The sequence below is a fragment of the Scyliorhinus canicula genome, chromosome 8 (assembly GCF_902713615.1).
Source record: "Scyliorhinus canicula chromosome 8, sScyCan1.1, whole genome shotgun sequence".
Classification (NCBI taxonomy): domain Eukaryota; kingdom Metazoa; phylum Chordata; class Chondrichthyes; order Carcharhiniformes; family Scyliorhinidae; genus Scyliorhinus; species Scyliorhinus canicula.
In genome coordinates this window covers 10,767,691-10,793,250 of record NC_052153.1, presented here as the reverse complement: position 1 = coordinate 10,793,250, position 25,560 = coordinate 10,767,691, and the positions used below count along the sequence as shown (strand labels likewise).

General features: G+C 46.0%; 2 protein-coding genes across 6 annotated transcripts in view; one reads left to right on the top strand and one right to left on the bottom strand.

The window, feature by feature from the left end:
• The window catches only part of snx30 (sorting nexin family member 30), a 216,699-nt gene that overhangs the window by 63,090 nt on the left and 128,049 nt on the right, over positions 1 to 25,560 (bottom strand). The window lies entirely within an intron of this gene.
• LOC119970127 (ints3 and nabp interacting protein) overlaps positions 1 to 25,560 on the top strand; it is a 78,738-nt gene that overhangs the window by 6,064 nt on the left and 47,114 nt on the right. For all 5 annotated transcript variants that reach the window (XM_038804194.1, XM_038804195.1, XM_038804190.1 and 2 more), the window contains exon 2: positions 983 to 1,027. In XM_038804194.1, the coding sequence (XP_038660122.1) occupies positions 983 to 1,027 (45 nt within the window). The remainder of the gene's footprint in view (positions 1 to 982; positions 1,028 to 25,560) is intronic.

Genomic DNA, 25,560 nt, shown 5'->3' with positions numbered 1-25,560 from the left:
CAATTATTAATTGCATTGAAGCTACAATTGGGTGTAAACGGTGAGTTGAAGAACCCCATGTGTTACCTGTTGCAGTTCAGTGGTTTCCTTCGAAAGCTTGTATCTACAGATATTCAAGCCAGGTTTGATAATCTGCAATATCAAAATGCTGCAGAGTCAATACAATGACTGGGCTGGCTAAGTTTAACCTACTGAGGCATATCATTCATTGCCAGAGATCATCTGGACACCTGGCCAGCAGTAGCAAAAGAATTATTGTCAGTAAGCACACCAGCTGCATTTTAAATTCTCTTATCAGCCCCAAAAATGAATATGAAATACCCATGCTGAAGCTTCATGTACTGCTTCTACTGCCTGGCAGCTTTGTCTTGCATTAAGGGCAGCAGGGTAGCATGGTGGTTAGCATAAATGCTTCACAGCTCCAGGGTCCCAGGTTCGATTCCCGGCTGGGTCACTGTCTGTGTGGAGTCTGCACGTCCTTCCCCTGTGTGCGTGGGTTTCCTCCGGGTGCTCCGGTTTCCTCCCACAGTCCAAAGATGTGCGGGTTAGGTGGATTGGCCATGCTAAATTGCCCGTAGTGTCCTAATAAAAGTAAGGTTAGGGGGGGGGGGGGGGGGGGGGGTTGTTGGGTTATGGGTATAGGGTGGATACGTAGGTTTGAGTAGGGTGATCATGGCTCGGCACAACATTGAGGGCCGAAGGGCCTGTTCTGTGCTGTACTGTTCTATGTTCTATCTCAAATCTTTGAAAGCAAATATTTAAGTTAAACTTTGTTCTGTCAGAGTATTGGGGCAATGCAGAAGTGATGATTTACTGCCGCAGCTTAAATTCTCTGCACTTGCGCTTTCCGTAGCTCCTGCAGTTGGTCTTGCGAGGAACAGGACTTCATTACAGTTGTCCCCACATTTTCCCCCTCCCAGTTGTCATCCAATTGAGAATCTCAATTCCTGATAATCAGTTAACATTTTGCTCTTTTCCACAGAGTTTGGATGTTCAACGGAAATGACAACAACCCCTCCAGCGCCAGGTAAGATATTGCGCTTAGATTGTGTTGGTATAAGTGTTTAGATTTTTACAAACATTAGCATATATAAAATGGGAGCCGGAGGCCTGTTGAGCCCGCTCTGCCATTCAATACGATCAGAGTTGGTCTCTCGCTTCAGCTCCACTTTTCCACCCACTCCCCGAATCCCTTAACTCCCTGAGAGAGATCTCCATCTAAAATATATTTAACGATGGAGCATCTGTAAGCCTCTTGGGACAGAGAATTCCAAAGATTCTCAACTCTCTGAATGAACTCTCCTCGCCTCAGTCCTAAATGTCTAGCCCTTATCCTGAAACGTTCCAGATTCCCGAGTGGGCTTTGCAATTTCTCCCCGTCAAGCCCCTTCATAATCTCGTACACTTTATTGAGATTACCTTTCATTGCAAAGAATGTGGACCCAATTTACTCAGTCTCTCACAGGACTAACCCTTTCAGCCCAGGAGCCAATCAAGTAAACCTCACTGTACTGCCTGCAGTGCAAGTATATATTTCTTGGATATGGAGACCAAAATTGCACACGGTATTCCAAGTGTGGCCTCACTAAAACCTGTACAATTGTAGCAGGACTTATTTATTTTGGTATTTCATCACCAACTTGCATTACCACAGTAACCAAGCTTAAAAAGCAATTCATTTGCTGTTTTTAAAAAAATCTTTGGGACATCCAGCATCATATGATGTAGAAATTTTAGTCTCTTCTTTCTCTTCAGAAATGAGGAGGTTGAAATTTCACTGCATGGGATAAAAATAGATTAAGAGGAAGTACTGGGAAGGTTGAACAGTACCTGAATTGGGTAAGTCACCTGGCCCAGATGGGATGCATCCTAGGTTGATGAGGGTGCTGGCCACAATCTTGCAGTCCTCCTTGGAGACAAGACTGGTGCCAGAGGACTGAAGAACTGTAAATGTTATATCCTTGTTTAAAAATGGAGAAACGGGGTCTACCTAGAAATTACAGACCAGTCAGTCTAACATCGGTGGTGGGGACACATTTAGAAACAGTAATCCAGGAGAAAATTAACAGTCACTTGGCTGAATAAGCTCGAATAAAGGAGAGCGAACGTGGATTAGTTGAGAGCAAATCCTGTTTTACTAACTTGAGCGAGTTTTTGATGAAGTTACAGAGTGTGGGCAAGGGTAATGCAGATCGTATTGTGTATATGGACTTTCAAAAGGCGTTTGATAAAGTATTACATGTTAGGCCTGTTAGCAAAATTGAGGCCTGTGTGTTTAAAGGGGCAGTCATAGCTTTTAAAAACGGAAACTAGAATTTTGGCGACTGACTTTTTTTAAACTAGAGGGGCGTGTACTGCAGCATTCCTCTGGGGTTCCAGGATCGCTGCTGTTTTTGATATGAAATGGCTTGCAGCAGCGATGGCAGGCACTGGTGTGATTTGTATTTTAAATTTCCAGATAACAAGTATAGTAAACAGGTGGTAATAAGCTTCAAGAATATACAGAGGCAAGCAGAATTGGCAGAAACATGGCCAACATTGCATCTTTTCAGAGTTCACAGGTGATTAATTGAAGTGCACGACCCCTTTAAATCTTTTTTTTTTTGCAAGGCCAATGTGTGCGCAGTCTGCCTGGGCACTCGGTTGCAGTGTAACCATGCAGCTTATAGGGAACATTGCATGCGGCAGTTGAAATGCAGTGCAGAAAAGTGTGAGGTGATTAATTAGGGGAATGAAAAATGATGCGATACAGTACAAACTAAATGGCATAATTTTAAAGAGGGTGCAAGAACCGAGTGTCTTCACGATGTTCACGCGCTAATCTTTGACCGTGATAGAACAGGTCAAGAAAGCAAATGTGATCCTGGACTTTATAAATAGAGGCATACCGAGCAGCACGGTGGCACAGTGGTTAGCACTGCTGCCTCACGGCGCCACAGTCCCAGGTTCGATCCCGGCCCCGGGTCACTGTCCGTGTGGGGTTTGCACATTCTCCCTGTGTTTGCGTGGGTTTCGCCCCCACAACCCAAAGATGTGCAGGGTAGGTGGATTGGCCAAGCTAAATTGCCCCTTAATTGGAAAAAAAAGAATTGGGTACTCTAAATTTAATTAATAAATAAATAAAGAGGCATAGAATACAAAAGCCTGGAAATAATGCCAAACCTGTATGAAGCACAGTTTGGCTCGAGATGAAGTCCAGTTCTGGGCACCACACTTTCACTTCAGGAAAGACAATGATAGCTTTGGAGAGCGTTGAGATGAAATTTACTAGAATGGTTCCGGGGATGAAGGATTAATTACAGTTGTGGGAACAGATTAGAGAAGATTTGGTTGTTCCCCTTAAAGCAAACAAAACTAAAAGGAGATTTGATAGAGGGGCTTAAAATCATTACGGTTTAAATAAAACAAAGAGAAACTGTCTCCAGGATTGATAATCAAAGGGCACTGATTTAAGGTGATTGGCAAAGGAGGGAAAGAGCTAGAGAGGAAGACTAACTGGATTGTTTTTTCAAACAGCTGGCACAGACTAAATGGGTCAAATGGCCTCCTGTGCTGTAATGTGCTAGGATTCTTCTCTTCCATATAGCACCTTTAAAAGTCGCTAATGAGGTGCAGTGATTTTTTTTTTTAAAAAGGCACCAAACCAAAGGAGGACCTATTTATTTTCATTTTCCTTCTCCCTTTTTCCATTTTATTTTGCCTCTCTCTCTCGCCTGTTTTGTTTCTTCGACTCTTGTTCCTGTGCATGCTTTGAATCCATGTGTGTGTACATGTTTAGCTGGTGAGCTGGTTTAGCTCACTCAGCTAAAACCGCTGGCTTTTAAAGCAGGCCAGCAGCACGGTTCGATTCCCGTACCAGCCTCCCCGAACAGGTGCTGGAATGTGGCGACTAGGGGCTTTTCACAGTAACTTCATTGAAGCCTACTCGTGACAATAAGCAATTTTCATTTCAATTTTCATTTCATGTGACAGACGTTTTAGTGGGATAGATGTTGAAGAGCAATCACGGCAGCAGTATTTGCCAATTCTGTTTTTTTGCCAGAAAATGGCTGGGGAGGGCAGTTTTCAGTGGCGTATAATGAAAACATCAAATAACCAATTAGGGAAATATTGCAGGGACTAGACCAGTGCCAAAGAAGAAATTGAGTTGGCTTGCTGTACGCGACAAACACAAAACCATTTTAAAGCAAAGAGATTGTGCATCACAAGTCTGGGCAGAACGGTAGCATAGTGGTTATCACAATTGCTTCACAGCTCCAGGGTCCCAGGTTCGATTCCCGGCTTGGGTCACTGTCTGTGCAGAGTCTGCACGTTCTCCCCCGTGTCTACGTGGGTTACCTCGGGGTGCTCCAGTTTCCTCCCACAGTCCAAAGATGTGCAGGTTAGGTGTTGCCTTGGGTAGGGTGCTCTTTCCAGGAGCCGGTGCAGACTCGATGGGCCAAATGGCCTCCTTCTGCACTGTAAATTCTATGATTCTAAGTCAGTGAGACATCCTGGGAGTTCAGATGTTCTTTATAGATCTAAAGTTTATTAGGTCATCTTGTGTAATAAACCTTCAGTTTTGAAATCTAGTCCAGGCTGGTGGTCTTTCCAAGTATATACAAATTATCGGATTTCTGGCAGCATTTCTGTTCATGTTTGTATTTGAAGCAGGCTGCCTGCAAAATTTCTGTACCAATACGATAAAATTCAAAATCTAACCATTATTGGTAATTATTAAGCTCTTTGGGATGTCTGAAAATACACAGTGCTGTATAAATATACAGTCTCTTTCAGCCCCCCCCCCCCCCCCCCCTTTATTTGGCCAGAAACTAGATGAGGATCTATTTTGACGTGTACTGCAGAGGAATAATAGTTCTCTGTACATGGTTTTAAATAGTGTATCTCACTGTATGTTATCAGAGTTTCCAGTAGGTGGCGATGGTCTTGCCTCTCAATTAGTGGAAAATAGCTGAAGATGTAGGTAGGCTTACTGCCGTTCTGCTCCTGCAATGAACAATTGAACAGGTTGAGCTTTCAATGCCGTACTCGCAAATAAGGATACGCGTAGTCCGATTTGGAAGGCTGTCTGTCTTGACCGGCTACAAATCGGTGAACAATGGAGAGGCAATTGTGTTTAAGAAGCCCATTTTAAAAAATTTTTTATCATAGAATTTACAGTGCAGAAGAAGGTCATTCGGCCCATCAAGTCTGCACTGGCTTCTGGAAGGAGCACCCTACCCAAGGTTAACATCTCCACCCTATCCCCATAACCCAGTAACCCCACCCAACACTAAGGGCAATTTTGGACACTAAAGGCAATTTATCATGGCCAATCCACCTAACCTGCACATCTTTGGACTGTGGGAGGAAACCGGAGCACCCGGAGGAAACCCACGCACACACGGGGAGGATGTGTAGACTCCGCACAGTCAGTGACCCAAGCCGGAATCGAACCTGGGACCCTGAAGCTGTGAAGCGATTATGCTATCCACAATGCTACCGTGCTGCCCTTTTTGTCGGGGTGTGTGTGGTGGGGAAAACAAAGTAGAGTTAATTAAAAGAGTTATGTACCACAGCGCTGTATTTGTGGTAACATCAATATTGTGACATTTTGGAGGCGTTATAATAAATAGCATTAAACTTCACATCGAAAAAAAAAAATGAAAGCCGTGACCGATGACTGAACTACTTCTAGATGGGACAACATTGAAGCCCGTCCTCACCGTGGGGAGCTTTCAGTGTGAGCCAAGAATTTGGACTGAACCTCATTTAGGGATGGAGCTGTTGGCCTAATTCTGTTCAATTAGATTAAACATTTAAAAGAATGCAATCGGGAAGTGTGACGCTAAATTACTTCTTTAAAAAACACTCTGTAAACCTGTTTCACACCTATTAATGGGACCTTGCCCTTATTAATAATAATAGTAATAATCTTGTATTACACTATTACTGAAGAAACATTACTGAGTGTAGGCCACTGTTTTTTTCTCCTTAGAGCCACATCTGAGCACTTTATATGCTATATAATTCTGTCACTTTCTTCAGTGTTATCACTGCTAATGGTCACAGCTTGTTGTTCTAGACAGCCATTATCAACCTTTGCCACCTTATGATGTCAATGCCCCTTTACAATTATTCCAAGCTGCTGTTTTCATTTCCTAATTGATGCACTTGAATTGAGGTGGCAATAATTTGGAGTAATCAATTAACCAATTGCAAAAACGTAATGAATTTCCAAGCAAGAACTAATTGATTCCACCAGTATCATTAACCCTCTCCCACTCAAAAAAGAACGAAATGTAGCTGCACGGTTTTAAAACATGTTTTAGTTGAGTTTAAAATATTTTTCCCTTCCCCTCACTGTACCACACACTGCATGCAGGAAGAATATAATTACTTAGGTTCTGATTCCCTATGAAAGAGGTATGGATCTTTTGCCTCTGTGGTTCTCCCCTGTGTGAAATACGTGGTCTTTAGTCAACGTTACAGCACAGAAGGAGGCCATTCAGTCCATCATGTCTGCACCAGCTCTCTGAATGAGCAATTCGCCTAGTCCCATTCCCCCACTTTCTCCCTGTAACCCTGTACATTCTTCCTTTTCAGATAATTTCCTCTTGAAAGCATTGATTAAACCTACCTCCGCCACCCTCTCGGGCAGTGCATTTGAGATCTTAACCACACACTGCATGAAAACATTTTTCCTCATGTTTCCATGACTTCCTTTTCCAATTATCTTAAATTTGTGCTCTCTCGTACTTGACCCTCTCACTGATGGAAAGTTTTTCCCTGTCTACTTTGTCCAGACCCCTCACGATTTTGAATACAGTGCACTTTCTCAAAACCAGGTGGTGCCAGATTTTGGATTTTGCTAGATTTCGGGTCTGGGGAGTGGGCGGGTCAGGCCACTTTGACAATCTCAGCAGGTCTGACAGCATGTGTGGAGAGAGAGAAGGGAGCTAACATTTCGAGTCTGGATGATTCTTTGTCAGAGAGTCAGCAGACTCAAAACGTTGGTTCCCTTCTCTCTCTCTCCACAGATGCGGACAGTCAGACTTGCTGAGGTTTTCCAGTGTTTTGTGTTTTTGTTTCAAATTCCAGCATCCGCAGTAATGTGCTTTTATCAGGCCAATTTGAGTTGGGTGGGGTCTTGGGAGTGCTGCAAGTGGCAAAGAAGATGACAAGTCCAGCACTTTGTAGCATCTAACTGAACTGTCCAGGTAAGCTGACTTTAACTGAGGAAAACAAAAACAAAAGATGCATGGCACACTCTAAAATGTCCATTTTTTTTGGAAACTGTTTTTTAACAGCCAGGTTTGAGAGTGTGTACCTCGATCAGATCTCCTCTCTACCTTCCCAAGGTTTGATTACCGGCTTGGGTCACTGTCTGTGCGGAGTCTGCACATTCTCCCCGTGTCTGCGTGGGTTGCCTCCGGGTGCTCCGGTTTCCTCCCACAGTCCAAAGATGTGCAGGTTAGGTGAATTGGCCACGATAAATTGCCCTTAGTGTCCAAAATTTCCCTTAGTGTTGGGTGGGGTTACTGGGTTATGGGGATAGGGTGAAGGTGTGGGCTTGGGTAGGGTGCTCTTTCCAAGAGCCGATGCAGACTCGATGGGCTGAATGGCCTCCTTCTGCACTGTAAATTCTATGATTCTCTCATTCTACCTACGTGACTGAACTTGAAGGAAGGTAATCTGATCCATGAGCTTGATTAGAAATTGGCCACCTAGCCAGGGATGATAATGAAGCAACTTTCCACTGTTTCCTGACCGCGCTTTGCATTTTCTTTTTGCCCTTTTGGAGATTCCTCTCGGGTTTACAATGGATTCCTTAGCTTGATTTTTGAAATGTAATATTGTGCAGGCTAATTGCGCGACACTATCGGGTGCACTGAAAATGAGGCATAAAGAATCTCTTGTGTAAAGTGTTCCTCCAAATCCAACTCAAAGGGGGATGGCATGGGAATGCTTTCCATTCGTGAGAGGGTCAAGGACGAGAGAACGCAAATTTAAGAACATTGGAAAAGGAAGTCTGAGAAACGTGGGACGCAAATTGGTTGGCAAAGTGGTCGTTTAATCTACACTGGCAGAGGCACAGTGGCCAGTGCTTAGCACTGCTGCCTCAAAACGCCTAGGACCCGGGTTCGATCCAGGACCCGGGTTCAATCCCACCCCCAGGTCACTGTCCGTGTGGAGTTTGCACATTCTCCCCGTGTCTGTGTGAGTCTCACCCCCACAACCCAAAGATGTGCAGGGTAGATGGAGTGGCCACGCTAAATTGCCCCTTAATTGGGAAAAAAGGAATTGGGTACTTTAAATTTAAATATATATATATATATATATATATATATATATATATATATATATAATCTACATTTGACTTCCACAGTAGAAGAGGATATACTATGAGCTATGCATATTATATTTGATTGGAGAAATGATGTGACTGTTTGACACCCTGACGTGTGAGGAGCTAAATGAACAACTGTTTTTGCACAAGAAGGTGAATTGTAATTTGAGGTGGCACTAGATCCATGAGAAATTTCCCAGTCTGGAATGGAGATAGGGAATGGGGCATTTGCGTGAACAAAAACCAATGGGAAGGAGGTTGAGGATAAGTGAGACAGGAGAGTTGTGAGATGAGTGGTTGAGAGAAGAGACATTGGGAATTGAATGGGCATCAAGAGTTCCGTTGGCAACAGACGAGCAGATTATCTTTGGATGAGAGAATAAGGGGCATGTCAAATGTGGTATGAGAAAGGCAATGATCCGAATAAATACTGTAGCAAAGGCTTTGGAATGTTTACTGCAAATTAGTGGGGGAAAGCATAATATAGATGGTTCTAGAAGTCATTTGGCTTCCGATGGATGTTTGTGGCATCCTGATTCGGAAAGACAGAGAGGAGTCTTGAGAAGGGAAGGCTCGGTGAAATGTAACTTACTGGATAGTATAAAGGTGAAGAATGTATCAAAATTGAAAGAATAGTTTTTTATATATATATATAAATTTAGAGTTCAATTCATTTTTTCCAATTACGGGGCAATTTAGCATGGCCAATCCACCTAGCCTGCACATCTTTGGGTTGTGGGGGTTGTTGCACGTTTTACTATGGGCGTAAAACGCGTTTATTGGAGTGTATTAACACGCCTCCGAGTTCGACGTGTGCTTAACACTGCTAGGCTCTGTTCTATGTAATTATTTAAGCTCTGGAGTCGCCAGCTGCCGTATAGGCAACGTCACAAGTATTCCAAGGTCAAATTCAAAGTAATAAAGACGATACACCGATTAGTCAAGTTCAAACGATCAATATTTATTATACAGTTAATAATAAATACTCATGCACACACACTAAGAGACTAAGCTACAACTAAACATAAGCAAACAGAATACTTATCTAACAGGAACAGGCAAGGTCAGAGAACGAGGCCTTCGTCCTGGTTTTGTCTGCAGCCTTCAGCAAGCGTTCTGGCACTTGGGAGTCTAGTGGGCTTGGATCGCGTAGCGAGCGTTGAACTTACGGTTTCGGCGGCTGGTGCTCAACGGCTGGAGTCAGGATACCAGGTGTCAGTCGGGGCCGGAGCACAGGTTTAACAGACCGGACAACACGAGGTCCCTATCTTTTATAGGGGTTCCGTTGTCCTTCCCTCTTCTCGGGCGGGCTCTACCTATTGGATCAATTTCTTATCGATACTGGATTAATTCCCCAATGCGAGGGGGTCTCCGTGATGGAGGGGGCGTTTCTTATGTCCTTTTGTTTGGAGGTTTCTGGTGCCTCGATGTCTGGGTCTTGATTGGAATGTGTCCATTCAGAACCAAATGTATCTATTGTGTGGGTGTTCAAGTCTGATGGCCTCATTAGCATGCAAAGCGTTTTGCCATTTGCACCTAGCTAAGGTCTCTTCACCTGAGCCCAAACTGGTTTCTGCTGCTGCAGAATGCAAACTGCTCTTTGCAGACTGCTGTTCTGGCTGAACTGTCTGTTTCTCAGCAGCCTTCCATTTTAGTTTGGCTCAGTGTCCATTTTGCGTGGCCAGCATGGCTACATTCCCTCCTTGTGATCCTCACAATCATACTATTGTGAAGGATCACCTATGTACTTTGCCTCCTTGTGTTCTGACCTCTTGCCAGTTCCTGTTCTACTCTGTTCTAAACTATGGGAAGAAGAGAAAAAAAGTTTTTAACTAACATTTCTACTTGGCCCTATGTCAAAAGGGACATGCATTACTACAATTGGGAACCTCTACCTATCACTATTAACCTTAACCTTAACTTAAACATTTAATCACTCTAAAATCTTAACCATTCACACCACAACATAACACTTCCCAACTCGGCAGTCGAGTATGGAACAATATAATACATGGCTGAATTTTATTTACAGAGTGTTGTAATCAGTGAGGGGTTGAGGGGTTTGGTGGAATCCGAAGATGGGGGATTGCACTCTATAGATGGGTGAGGTGCTGGAACGAGAGGCTCTCCTCTTCCATTTCCTCAACCTGAGGGTCTGCACTAGGATGGTGAGGATCGCAATCACCAACAGTGATTCGATTATGTAGGACATGGAGTACCACGTCATGAATTTAGTACACCAGGTCTGAACCTCGCTGATCAGAGCTGAGCACTGGGGGTTTGCTGTACTAACATTTACGGTGGGGGTTGTGGGGGAAACGTGTCTTGTTTCCACACATATACATATGACATTAAATAGTAATAAGTGGGCTTCCATCATTTTGCTGTTCTTCTTCTTTCTCTTCCTTCTTCCTCCGGTATTGACAATCCTGGCTTCGACCTCTGTCTCGTCCTTTGAAACCTTTGGGATCAAGCACAGTATCTGTCAATACACAGTTTAAGACCTTTACTTGTTAGTGCATCTGTCTTTCAAAACCCAATTGACCCTTTAAAATGACTGGCTAAGTCACACCCTGTGACTCCCCTCATTTTTTTTTTTTCAAAAAGCGAATTTAAAGACCAGCATACACCTAACAATCCTTCCTTCTGCGAGCCGTCTCGCAGGCTTTGCTGATTTACCATCCGAATGTTTCCGGATGTAAATAGCATGTGGGATGGCGGCCGAAGGGCTACCTAACCTAAAATGAAAACAAATTTGGAAAGAAACATCCGAATGAGTTGCGTATGGGCCGCTGCGGGTACGAGTTGGATGGGATCCCCGGGTAGGGCGTGCTGTGCCATACCCGAGCTTGGCTGACCAAGGGTTGGTTCTCAGACAGGGCGGGTCCTCAGTGCCGTTTGTCCACTGCCTGAGTAACCTGGAAAGAAACGGGTACGAATGTGTTGACCATGACTTGCAGCCTCTATTTCGCCGAATAGAGGGGCACCTAAAAAACCAAGGGAGCCAAGATGCTCCAACTGAGGACATCACTGAAGTTCTCAGAGATATCTGCAGATAAACTATTTGGCGTGTGGCCTTACAACTTTGGAAAGGATCTCCAATCAAACCGAAGTTCTCAAAAGTTTCGGCAGACAAGCTAACGTGTATGTGAGGTGGTCACAATCTTTTCAGCTGAAAAGAAGATGTCCATCCTCCAACTGAAACATTTACATTCCTGGAAACAAACAAACATAAAACGAAGACAAACATACGTGCAGGTTCCATCAGAAAGGACATCGTTTCCCTCAAACGATTCCTATCTTACATCATCTGGACACCTCACTTTGATTCTGCCTCTGTGAACAGGGTCACAAAGGGGTTGCCGTGTCGGGAGTCAGACACCGTGTCGTCCTGCTCTCCCGGATCCCACACCCTTGTGTGGATCAGGCATGCTATTTTGGAGTTGTGTGACCGGGGGTCACTCTCGTCATTGCGGACAAGTCTGTAGGAATTGTCCCTGTGCCATTGTGTGGCGTCGAGTGTGTTGTCGGGGTAGTTGGGGTCGGGTGGTGGTTCGGGGTTTTTGAGGTAAGTGATTTCCATGGGGTCACTGGAGTCGGGGTCGTAGTTGGTGCAGTGTGGGCTGTATGGCTGTGTGGTGTCGCTGTCTTCAGAGTCAGTGTCTGTCCTACTGTCTCTGCTGTGGCAGCTTGTGGGCGTGTCGGGGCGTGGTCTGTAGTGGTCTGTGGGCGGAGTCGTGGGCGAGTCCGTGGATGAACTGGTCTGTGAGGGGGATGGTGGAAAAGTGTCTCTGGTGGGCGGGGTGAAGTGTTCTGCCGCGTCTAGCAGGACATGGTGAGCATGGTTGGCCTGTGTTCCATAAGCCTTTAACTGGTTTATATGGAACCACGCGGTCTTCCCATTAGGATATTTGATCCTGTAAACGGAGGGGCTAATTTTGTCCGAAATTGAGTAGGGACCGGAATATTTTGGAGCCAAAAAACTGCTGGGGTTATAAACAGATAACATTACCTGTTGCCCAACCTGGAATTCTGTGGTGTGTACGGTCTTATTGAAACAGGCAGTCCGTTGCTGTCGGCGTTTCCCTAGCTGGACTGCGGCTGCGAGCTGTGCAGACCTCACAGTCTCAACTAGATCTTTAACTGCCTTTTCGTGGGTGAGGGCCGTCACTTCGGGGCTTGTCATGTCCAGTCCTAAAAGGAATTCTGTACCTTTCATAGGGCGTCCGGTCATGAGTGTATGTGGTGTGTATCCTGTCGATGTGGAGACAGTGTTCCTTATGAACATAAGTGCAAAGGGGAGCACTGAATCCCATGTGGAATTGTTCTCTTGAACCATTTTCCTAAGGGTAGTTTTTAGGGTCCGATTCATGCGCTCCACAATCCCGCTGGACTGTGGATGATACGCAATGTGGAAATTCTGTTTGATTCCGAATATTGTCAGGACGTTCCTCATGACCCGTCCTGTAAAGTGAGATCCCTGGTCCGAATCGATACTTCGGGGTAAACCCCATCTCGTGAAGATGTGGTGGGTCAGGATCTTTGCAGCTGTCTTTGCTGTATTTGTTCGTGAGGGAAATGCCTCTACCCATTTGGTAAAGGTATCTATCACCACCAGAACGTATTTATAGCCATTCCTACAAGGGGGCAATGGACCTATAAAGTCGATCTGGAGGTTTGTCCAAGGGCCGTTAACTGGGCGAGTATGCCGAAGTTGTGCCTTCTTAGAATACCTGTCCGGGTTATTCTGAGCACAAATCAGGCAATTCTCTATGTAGTGCGTTACATCATTCCTGAGATCAGGCCACCAACAGAGTTGCCTGAGGTGCCTCGTTGTTGCATCAATTCCCTGATGCCCGTGTCCGTCATGGAACAAGGCAATCATCTGATTCCTGTCCTGCTGTGGGACCACATAAAGTCGGTCCTTAATGATCACACCCTCATGTGTGGTCAGTACGTGTTTAAAGTGCTCGTAAGCAGGCACAAAGTTTCCCTTGAAAACCTCCCTGAGGTCTCCGTCCTGTTTTTGTGCTGCCACGAGATCTTTAATATCAGTCTGTGAGACTTGGACTGCGCTCACAGGGGCGCTAGCTGGTGCGCTAGCTGGGGGGGTCCATAAGTGTCCTCTCCTGGAACCTGCCTTAGCCAACGCGTCGGCTTTTACATTCCCAGGTGGTGATGACCTATGGTGGCTGCGAACTTTTATAATGCCGAAGGTCCTGTCCTTCGCTTTCGCTAAAATATGCTGGAGTAAGGGGGCTGATGGAAGGGGTTTTCCGTCTGCGGAGACAAAACCTCGTGTCCTCCACAGGGGCAGAAAATCGGTTAAGCTGTTACAGACATATAAGCTGTCTGAATATATGTCTGCTGGGCTGGGGAAAGAATCGGGGTGGTCCACTATGTACGCTATGGCTGCTAGCTCTGCTGCCTGCGCGCCTAAGTGACCTGGTAACTTAAGAGCGATTTCTTCGAGAGCGCGCCCCTGCGCGTCCTCTACATAGATGCCGCATCCTGTGATACGCTCACCATTTAAAACTGTGGAGGAACCGTCTACATAAATCCTCAAGGGTCCACACGTGTCTGTGGGCTGGGGGCTTTGTTTCGGGTTCCCTATCTTCCTGGGGGGTGTTTTGGCTAAAAAGGGTCCTGTGTTATGCAGGGGAGCTACAATTTCACAGTCATGGGGCTGTCCGGGGTATTGGAGGTTGTCTGCTAAGTATGTGTGGGTGCGTGTCCGTTTCACTGTAATGTCCCGTCCTTGTAAAAGTAGGGTCCACCTAGCTGCCCTAATCTGGCTAACTGAACCGTCCTTCAGTCGACCGTCTAGTAGTAGCTGTGTGGGTGTGTGTTCGGTCAGAATAGTAATGGGGTTGAGTCCGGTGATGTATGAGAAATACTGCACTGCCCAGAAGACAGCAAGGAGGTGCCTCTCACAGGCTGAAAATCCTTGTTCTACCGGGTCTAACAGTCGGGAGGCATAAGCCACTGGTCTTAGCTGCTCGTGCCGTTCTTGAAGCAACACGGCCGCGAGGGTCAGATCGGTGCTCGCTACCTCTATTGCGTACGGTGAAAGTTGGTCGGGGACTAGCAGCGCGGGTGCTGCACTAAGGGCTCGTTTCAACTCTTCCACAGCGCCTGTATGCTGCGGAAGCCATTCCCAGGGGGCTCCTTTCTTAAGGAGGTCTGAAAGTGGGGCGGCTTTTGTCGCGAATCCGTCGATGTGGTTCCGACAGTAGCCAACCAGTCCTAAAAACGACCGGAGGGCTGATACATTCTGGGGAAGGGGCAATTTGACAATCGAATCAATTCTTTTGAATTCGATCTCGCGTTTGCCGTGCGTGATGACTGATCCCAAATACATCACTTTACTTTCCAATATTTGGGCCTTTTTCGGGTTAACTTTACAGCCAATTTCAGTTAAGAGTTCTAGGAGTTCGGCCAGAAGCGCAATGTGCTCTGCCTTTGTGTCTGTCTGCAGTAGTAGGTCGTCTACATACTGTACCAGACAATCGGGTCGGGAAAATTTCTCTAATCCACTTGCCAGCTGTCGGTGGAAAATGGAGGGTGAATTGTGGAATCCCTGTGGGAGGCATGTCCACGTGTACTGCTGCGTTTTAAAAGTGAATGCGAATTTGTATTGGCACGCTTTTGCCAATGGTATTGACCAGAATCCATTACTGATGTCCAATACCGTGAAGTACTTGGCGTTGAGACCCTGCTTGAGCATGGTCTCGGGACTAGTAGCTACCGTTGGGGCTACTGCGGGGGTTACTTTGTTGAGTTCCCGATAATCGATGGTCAGACGCCATGATCCATCGGGCTTCCTCACTGGCCAAATAGGGGCATTGTTGGTGGAGGCTACCGTTCTCAGTACACCTTGGTCCAACAAGCTGCCTATAACCTTTTCTATTTCCACCTCTGCCTCGAGGGGAAATCTATACTGCTTTTGCGGTCGGGGGTCCTGTCCGGTAACATGAACTTGTCCAGTCATTCTGCCACAGTCATGACGGTGACTTGCAAATGCTGTCCTGTGTTTGTTTAGTAGGGCCTTAATTTGTCGGTCGGTGTGGAGTGTAGTCAGGTCGAATGAGTACTCTCCCACTGCGCTAATCCGATTAGCGTAGTCTCCTACTGTGAGGGTGGCTGGGGCTCTGTCTGATCTCGCCATTCGCCAGACACACTGGTTCACTGGGTCGAACGACAAGCTGTGGGCGTTCATAAAATCTATCCCCAAGATGTGCTCTGCTGTCCGGGGAAGATTTACTAAAACTACGGGGTGCCTTGTGCTAATGTTCCCTAGCTGGATCGCTACGGGTGCTGTGATATGTCCCTGCTGCGAGTGTCCGGTGAACCCGCTAAGTGTGATGGTGGAGGTGGTCGGCCACGTGTCTGCGTGTGCCGTGGTTGTGGAGTTAATGGTGGTGCGGGATCCTCCTGTGTCCCACAGTAACTCTATGGGCTTCCCTTTTACTTTCGCCGTGACTACGGGCCTCCCTGATGAGTCCCATAGTGTGTCACAGACCCAAGTGGGGGAGCCCGAACACCGTCAGTTCGTCTCGTCCACATTGGTGGGTCCTGACTGTACTGTTACATTGTGGATGGGTTTTGCTTTGTTGCGGTTCAGAGTGCCTGTCTGCTGGCCTCTCTGAGATCGCTGGGGTGCATTACACTCTTTTGCCCAATGCCCTAACTGTCCACAGTTATAGCATTCCTGTCCTTTCTGTTGAGGGCTGCTCTTGCCTTCATTTACCCATGCGGGCTTCTGGTGCTCTCTGACTGCTTGGATATCTGCAGCAGCCTGAGCCTCTTCTGGGGTTCTAACCTTTGCTTTTGCCTGAAGCGATTGCTCCCAAGCGCGGGACAATCTTTTGAGGACCCATTTTCGTTATGGGCCTCTTCTGAGGGGTCGTAATTATTGCAAGCGCTCTGTCCTGCCTCTGTTGCGTGTGAGATAATTGTGCGCGTCCACTTAACCATGTTTTCGCGGGTTAAATGCGCTCTATCTAGCTGTCCGAAAACTGCGCTGAAGTGAATCCACAGCCTTCCGGCGAATGCTGTGGGGTGTTCAGATCTCTTCTGCCTGCACTTATTCAAGCCTTCTACGGGGTCACCTCTATTGTACCCGATGGCATCTAAAATAGCAGTGTGCATCTCCTCTAGGCTGCCTCCTGCCACGTTCTGTGGGTCGGGGAGGGCTGCCACTACACTCTGGTCTAAGCTCAGCACGGTGAGCTTAACCTGCTCTCTCTCATCCAGGCCGTACATGGTAGCCTGTTGTTTAACTTTAGCGAAGAACTGGTGGGGGTCTGCGGTGGGGAGGAACGGAGTGATCTTTTCACAAGCGTCCCTTAGCTGGGTTACTGTTAAAGGGGTGGTGTAAGTTATGTCTGGGGCGCCTTCTGATTCGGCTTTCCTCTGTGTGGTTACGGGATTCATGGGTGCGGTTATGGTCTGAGCTGTGGGGGGTTGGGGTGCCTGTCGTTTCTGCTGAGCTGCGGGCGCACATGTTCCCTGAACATAACGCTGCGCTGTCTCGCTTAATTCCTGCCAATCTGGGGCATTTTCCCCATCTAACTGAGCTCCAAAGGTGCTTTGGAAGCCATTCTGCACCGAAAGCAGAGATTGCAGTTCCGCAATCTGTTTTCTGCATTTCGCGTGGTCAACTGTGCTTTGTCTTTGTTCGGTTGTTGCAGCATGGAGTGCTCTCAAAGCTGCTTTGAGATCGGAACATTGCCTCTGCAATGCCTCCACCTGCTTTTCCGATTCCTGTCTTATCAGAACGGCACGTTGCACGTCCTGATAGGCTTTCTCATACTGGGTCTGGGAACTGTTCAGATGAGCTAGACAAGACTGGTGAGCCCTCTTGGCATCATCCACCTCTCTACCCTTCTCTGCCAACTTCCCTTTAAGATCCAGGTTTTCTTTCTCGATGTCCCTGACATCGACCTTACTCATTCGGTTCCTTTCCTCTAAATCTGCCCGGAGCGTCCTGATGACCTCCTCTGCGCCTCGCAACTGTGCCAAGCAGGACACAATCGCCATCGGCTTGCGTGCTTTACCTAAACTCTTTTTGTGTATTTGAGAGAGGTTCTCCCACCAAGTATGACCTATACTTCCGGGACCTGTCTCCTCATTTGCACAAAACTCTTTCCAAAGGGGCCATCCCTTTCCCTGTAAATATTTGCGGAGTTCCAGCTCCCACGTGGGACACTGGCCTACTCTGCTACTGCTGCTGGTCGCTGCGACCACAAACTTTGCTGGATCCATCAGACGTTCCATTGCCTGCATGGCCATTTCCTCTGACTCTCTTTTTATAATTTGGAACAGGGGGTTGCTGGGGTGGTGTTTCGTAAAAAGGGTACGGCTTACGCTATTTTCCGATCACAAAACTACCGAAAGTTTGTCGCAACAAAAAGCTTTCAGTTTTACCTTACAGCCCTGTTAGTACGCATGCACTAAACACACTTCCGAATTTCGCTTATTATTTTGAACACCTTGAATACTTGTGATCTCTTTCTTTCTCTGCAATTTGGAGTTCTAATTCAAATTTCAGGGTCCTGAACACTGTGGTGTTTCCACTTACAACAGGGTCCCGGCGGATGTCGCCACTAAATGTTGCACGTTTTACTATGGGCGTAAAACGCGTTTATTGGAGTGTATTAACACGCCTCCGAGTTCGACGTGTGCTTAACACTGCTAGGCTCTGTTCTATGTAATTATTTAAGCTCTGGAGTCGCCAGCTGCCGTATAGGCAACGTCACAAGTATTCCAAGGTCAAATTCAAAGTAATAAAGACGATACACCGATTAGTCAAGTTCAAACGATCAATATTTATTATACAGTTAATAATAAATACTCATGCACACACACTAAGAGACTAAGCTACAACTAAACATAAGCAAACAGAATACTTATCTAACAGGAACAGGCAAGGTCAGAGAACGAGGCCTTCGTCCTGGTTTTGTCTGCAGCCTTCAGCAAGCGTTCTGGCACTTGGGAGTCTAGTGGGCTTGGATCGCGTAGCGAGCGTTGAACTTACGGTTTCGGCGGCTGGTGCTCAACGGCTGGAGTCAGGATACCAGGTGTCAGTCGGGGCCGGAGCACAGGTTTAACAGACCGGACAACACGAGGTCCCTATCTTTTATAGGGGTTCCGTTGTCCTTCCCTCTTCTCGGGCGGGCTCTACCTATTGGATCAATTTCTTATCGATACTGGATTAATTCCCCAATGCGAGGGGGTCTCCGTGATGGAGGGGGCGTTTCTTATGTCCTTTTGTTTGGAGGTTTCTGGTGCCTCGATGTCTGGGTCTTGATTGGAATGTGTCCATTCAGAACCAAATGTATCTATTGTGTGGGTGTTCAAGTCTGATGGCCTCATTAGCATGCAAAGCGTTTTGCCATTTGCACCTAGCTAAGGTCTCTTCACCTGAGCCCAAACTGGTTTCTGCTGCTGCAGAATGCAAACTGCTCTTTGCAGACTGCTGTTCTGGCTGAACTGTCTGTTTCTCAGCAGCCTTCCATTTTAGTTTGGCTCAGTGTCCATTTTGCGTGGCCAGCATGGCTACAGGGTGAAACTCCACACAGACAGTAACCCAGAGTCGGGATCGAGCCTGGCACCTATGCGCTGTGAGGCCACAGTGCTAACCACTGTGCCACAGTGCTGCCATTGAAAGAATAGTTAATGATTTTCTTATTGATAGCAGAGGAGGCTGTAATGCTGAGAGTGTGGCTGAGAAAGAGGGTTTTCCTTTGACGAGGAGTGGAGTTGAGAGAAATCGGTCAAGGTGAGAACTGGTTTTGCCGGGTAATGAAGGCTGGGGTTGGATTGGAAATGATTGAGCTACTGTTGAAGGAAGAGCCAGGGGAAATTCTTTCTGTTGAAGGACAAAGCAATACAGGGTCTGTATGCTCACAGTGAAAATTGAGGAGCAGAGCATCTGAAAGTGGAAAAGTGACAGAGCACATTAGAAGAACATAAAACATACAGTGCAGAAGGAGGCCATTCGGCCCATCGAGTCTGCACCAACCCACTTAAGCCCTCACTTCCACCCTATCCCCGTAACCCAATAACCCCTCCTAAACTTTTTGGTCACTAAGGGCAATTTATCATGGCCAATCCACCTAACCTGCACATCTTTGGTCTGTGGGAGGAAACCGGAGCACCCGGAGGAAACCCACGCACACATGGGGCGAACGTGCACCCAGCGGGGAATCGAACCTGGGACCCTGGCGCTGTGAAGCCACAGTGCTGTCCACTTGTGCTACCGTGCTGCCTGAAGGATGAGCGAAGGCTTAATAACTTGATCAGGAAAGAAAGAATAGAGTTAGGGGGAAAGAGAATTTGTTTGAACTCGTTGCCCAGAAGGAGAAATCCTCAGATCGTTGGTACTCCGCCTTAGCCAAGCCGAGGCATTTCTGTCATACGTCGCATTGTATGGTTAGTTGTTCTGTCAAATATTCCTAGACGTTATAGGCACAGGTATACCCTAGAAGCTCTTGCTTAATATCTTGTTGAGTGATGCACCTGAAAATCTGTGTGAATTTGAGACTCTGACACCTCGAGCGGATACGGACCCGCAATGAAAAAGTATTGTCATTGATATTTTTATGATTAGAGATGTCTAGGTGGGTTCAACCGTTTCCTCATAACCTTTTGTAATTTTAAAAAACGTTTTATTTTGCCAAGCTGTGATATGTTAAAATTATTATTTCTAGTCGATTAGATTAAAAGAAAATGACTTGCGTTAAAATAACGCTTTTTGTGGACATCTCAAAGCATTAGTGAGAAACTGAGATGCCCTCGAAAAGGGTAAACCCCATAGGAGGAACTGCTTAACCTGGGGATTGATGAGAGTGTGGAAATCATTGCCATGTGGAGTGGTTGACGTGAATAGCCTAGATGGGTGCTATGTTTAAAATATATATTTCCCCATTTTCCTTTTAATTGGTAATTAATTTTGCTGATTCTTTGTGCTTGATTTGTTTTTATGTTTCTCTAGTCCCTCCTTGGTTTTTTTATCTATCCACGCTCCTCACATTGGACCTCATTCCCCAAGTGTTAGGCAAAATTCATTGGGTTTTTTTTTAAATGAAGAAATTACATTGGAATCAGCTGCATGAAATTTACAAATATGAATGTGTGGCGCCTGACATGTCATCTGACAGACAACTTGCAGATAGATGCAAAATGTTCCTGTTTAGATCTATATATACATACACACCTTTGTAGAGTAAGAAGTCTTACAACACCAGGTTAAAGTCCAACATGTTAGTTTCAAACACTAGCTTTCGGAGCACTGCTCCTTCCTCAGGTGAATGAACCTGTGGAAGGAGCAGCGCTCCGAAAGCTAGTGTTTGGAACAAACATGTTGGGCTTTAACCTGGTGTTGTAAGACTTCTTACTGTGCTCACCCCAGTCCAACCCCGGCATCTCCACATCACACCTTTGTAGCTCAGGGATATTAGGCAGTAGGATATTGGACTGATATTCTGCCAGTGTGTATAGCACCATCAGTTATTGTGACCATTGGTTCAAATGTATTTACATTTTTACCTCATTGGTATTCTGAAACCAATCAGCACATTAAGCAAAAAAAGTGTTCTTTCCCCATTGGTTTTGTTTCCCGTTTTCCATTGGGAAGAAAGGAACTTTATGCATAAAACTAGTGATTGTGGCTAATGCTCAATTTTTTTTCATGCGATGTGCGTGCTAAAATATTAAGCCCAGCCTTTTTGAGAAATCTCCTTCCAAATTTGTTTTAAACTGTGACACTAAATGGTGTTTTTGAAAGTGCTGGTAATTTATTTTCTGACTGCATTTGAGGCAATTTTCATGCTCATGTATGGATGACAGTTTAGTTGTCCAGAGCAATCAGCATCTTGTGCAAATTCAAATAAGACTGTCTAATGACAGCTAAGGGCAAACCGAGAACACCAGCAGAATGGAAGAGCTGAAATGTAGAATTAATTATGCAGCGAGAGGAATAAATCTGTAACGTGAAGCACAATCCTTGCAGGACACAGTTTGCTATTTCTATAATTTCAGTACAAATTTCTTTGCCTGATTTCTGGAGGCAGCTTTGATTTTACCAGCTACTGTGTCTTGCAAGCAACTCACAACGCAACTGGATTAAGTGGGACTGTGCTTTTTAAAAAAAAAAAAATCATTAATTGCATTTCAAAATCTTGTGCACAGAGCTTATTGATACACTAAATTAGGGTCTATCGGCATAGTATGAAAACTTGAAGATGATGAACATAGTTAACGAAAGAAAATTGCAAGTGACGTCAAAAGGATATAAAGGAATTGTGGAGATAGATTTCAAATAAAGTTTAACACATGTGAGTGTTAGTTTTTTGCGGCCTATGAATTAGTGATGACGGACACCAAATAATCATACTTAGTAAAAGGGCTGGAGTACTTTCAGAGCTTACACAGATGAAATTGTAAAACGGTAAATTGTGCCTCTCTGTGTTGTAACAGTGTATGATTTTATATCACAAATTGATTGCTTGTCTTTATACTGTTCGCAATGTTTGAAGGTCATTTTTTGGTTACGGTAGAAATGTTGGCCTGTTGGCTTCACAGTTGTGCATTTTGACTTGTCGGATGAAATCTCTCTTTAATCCCTAATACCTGCCTCAGCAGAGGCTGAATGTTGGGGAAAGCCTGTTAATTCACTAAATTCACATACACTTCTTGCACTACTGGAGTCTTTTCAGTATGGCTGCTAGTTAAACAACAACTGTTGTATTTATATAGCACCCTTTTAATGTAATAAATCATCCCAAGGCGGTTCACAGAAGAGCTGTAAAGTGAAACTTGACACAGAAGCACGAGGTGTTATTCAGGAAGATAGCCAAAAGCTTGGTCAAATAGGTGGGTTTTAAAGAGTGTCTTAAAGGGGGAAAGAAGTGGAGAGGTTTAGGGAGACAATTCCAGAGCTTAGGACCTGGCAGCTGAAGGCACAGCCATCAATTGTGGAGCGATTAAAGTTGGGGCGCTCAAGAGATTAGACTTGGATTAAATATCTCTGAGGGGTGTGTGACTGGGTTGATTACAGAGACAGAAGGGTGAAGCGACAGAGGGATTTGAAAATAAGGATGAATAACCCCCCACTCCACAAAACCCTGCCACCTCTCGTGACCTCCTCGCCCACTGCACTTCCGTTCACCAGCATTGCCTGCTAGCATGGCAACTCCTTGCACCCCCCAGTCCCTCCTTGGCCCCCTGAATACCAACAAAACCTTTGAACCCACTCAAGCGGCCTGTTATACACACCCCTTACACAAAAAAAAGCATCTTGATTCACAAATAGCCTCCCCGCAAAAACAAGACAAAAGGCGGGAGGGAGCGTGACTGCCCCTCAAACTAACAACTCCCAAATATTCCCCCCTTCGGCAACACTAAACAGCCATAGCACTCAACTTTGTGGATTTAACCCCTTCCTCCCACACCACCCCTCAGTTCTACCCAGTTCTGTCCCAATGTCCTGGTATATCCGGACTTGATTACCCTCTCATTCACAGACTCTATTACCCTTCCATTCACCGACTCGCTTTGCCCTAGCCCACCTCAGGATCATCATGTCCACAACCTTGTGCAGTAGTACAATCACCGCCCACAGCAGCTACCCTGCTCTTGCCTTCTGCCTCAAGTATCTGTGGGCTCGGTCCACCTCTGGGACCTTGTCCAGCACCTTCTCCTCCACCAACCTGGCCAGCATCCTCGAAACAGACTTTGTGGTGCGCGTTCCCTCCATAACCTTTGCCAGACTGACCATCCGCAAGTTCTGCTGCCTGGACCTGTTCTCCTGCCCCTCTCCTTTACCCACAGCGACCTGCATAGGTCCCCTCGGATCCCGCCTATGCTTCCAAAGCCACAAACTGATCGCTCTGGTCGGACACCACCTTCTCCACCTCATGTATCCTCGCCCCTTGTACCTCGAGGTGCTTCTCCACCCGATCCAACATGCCACTGCCCTCGCAATCGCCTTTGACTTGTTGCTGTGCATCTCCTTCCTTTGCTGGCGAAATTCTTCCTTGATGAAGCTCATCAACTGCTCTGTTCGAGGCTTTCCCGCCAACAGCGATCCTTCCTCCTCCCCCCCCCCCCCCCCCCCCCCCCTCGCCATTCTCAATTGGTGCTGCGCCACAGATCTCCTCCAACTCCTTAGCCAGGTCCTTAACTGTCTTCTGCCAGATCTGAGAGCCAGTAGACATGCCAATCTTGGGGAGAACGTCTTCATAGAATCATAGGATCCCTACAGTGCAGAAGGAGGCCATTTGGCCCATCGGGTCTGCGCCGACCCTTCAAAAATGAGCACTCTACCCATGCCCACGCCCTGTCCACTCTGCCCTATCCCTGTAACCCCATAACCTAATCTGCTCATCCCTGGACACTAAAGGGCAATTTAGCATTGCCAATCCACCTAACTTGCACATTTTGGAGGAAACCGGAGCACCTGGAGGAAATCACCCAGGCACGGGGAGAATGTACAAACTCCACACTCACAGACCCAAGGCCGAAATTGGGTCGCTGGTGCTGTGAGGCAACAATGCTAACCACTGTGCCGCCCTACACCCTTCCGCTCCACGTTTCTGCCAAAACTACCACACTAAAGGGTAAAAAGTTCCAAAACCTATGCCTTCGAGCCGGAACTGCCCTGTATGCGACCACTCACTCCATGGCCCTCACCTGGAAGTCCAAATATTTTCAAGATCGATTGCAGTTCTGTACTGCGCCAACTCATTTTAAGCAAGATGGCAATATTAGTGCTATAGTTGGAAACATGGGAAAAGTAATGTACTGTCTAATTTGTCAAAACTGCCTTTTATCTTGGACATAGATGCTACAGTCATGCTTGCAATTTTCTTCCAATTTTAAAAGAGGCCTCAGCATCGGGAACATTTTTATTGACCATTGCTCCTTCCATTAGTATAAAAGCCCATTATTATTTCTTGTATTCCTTGCAAAAAGATGCTCATTGTATAACTGCTTCTCGGTCACAGTGCTGACGGTTATGCCGCACAGCGATTTTTGTTCCGTAATTAAGTTTACGTTCTGTTGCAATTCTGAATTGGCAAAAAAGAAATCTCGGATGGATGTGAAAAACAATAACTCTTTTCTAACTAGATAGAATTGTGATTTTTAAGTTGATCATCATCCACTATTACTCTACTGTGTTCTCTTTGTTGCAACCCACACAGACGAGGGGAGAATGCGCAAACTCCACACGGACAGTGACCCTGGGCGGAGCTTCGAACCCAGTTCCTCAGCGCTGCAGTCCCAGTGCTAACCACTGCGCCGCATACCGCCCGCAAATGTTGCTAAGCAGATACAGCATATGACAAGGTTAACTCCAAGAAATGAAAGCTCCAAATTAAAGCAAATCTATATTAAAGTGGACAGGCTTTTGACATCGTCAGCTGTGTGGGACCCACACTCTGCTGTTCGCTCCTTTTTCACTTTCCCTTTTCCTAAAACCCACCTCTCTGGTCACCCTGACTTTTATCTCCTTTAGCTTTACACCCGTTTTGTGTTTGGTAACACCTCTGTGAAATGCCTTGGGATGATTTATTTTTTACATTGAAGGCACCATGTCAGTGTTTCCTTTGCAGAATGTTATGGCAGCACCTTGGGTAGCTATGGCTTATTCAACAGGGCTTCAAGTTTGGGACATGAGCACGGAATCACTTGAATATTATAAATCCAAACTGGAAGGTCCATCGATATAATCAAATAATGTTGTTAAATTACTTTAGGGCAGCACGGTAGCACAAGTGGATAGCATTGTGGCTTCACAGCGCCAGGGTCCCAGGTTTGATCCCCTGCTGGGTCACTGTCTGCACGTTCTCCCCATGTCTGAGTGGGTTTCCTCCTGTACTCCGGTTTCCTCCCACAGTCCAAAGACGTGCAGGTTAGATGGATTGGCCATGATAAATTGCCCTTAGTGACCAAAAAGGTTAGGAGGGGTTATTGATTACGGGAATAGGGTGGAAGTGAGGGCTTAAGTGGGTCGGTGCTTTCTCGATGGGCCGAATGGCCTCCTTGTGCACTATATGTTCTATGTACTCGTATGGCTTTGGATGTCATGAGCGCATTCAGTTGAGGCAACAAGTTGTTTCTGTTCCATTCCTTTCTTTGCTAAGGTTCTTTGAGTCCAATTATGCACTTTGGGTTTTAAACAAACTCCTAAGTTGCAGAATCCTAGTACAGCTTTAGATTCAGAC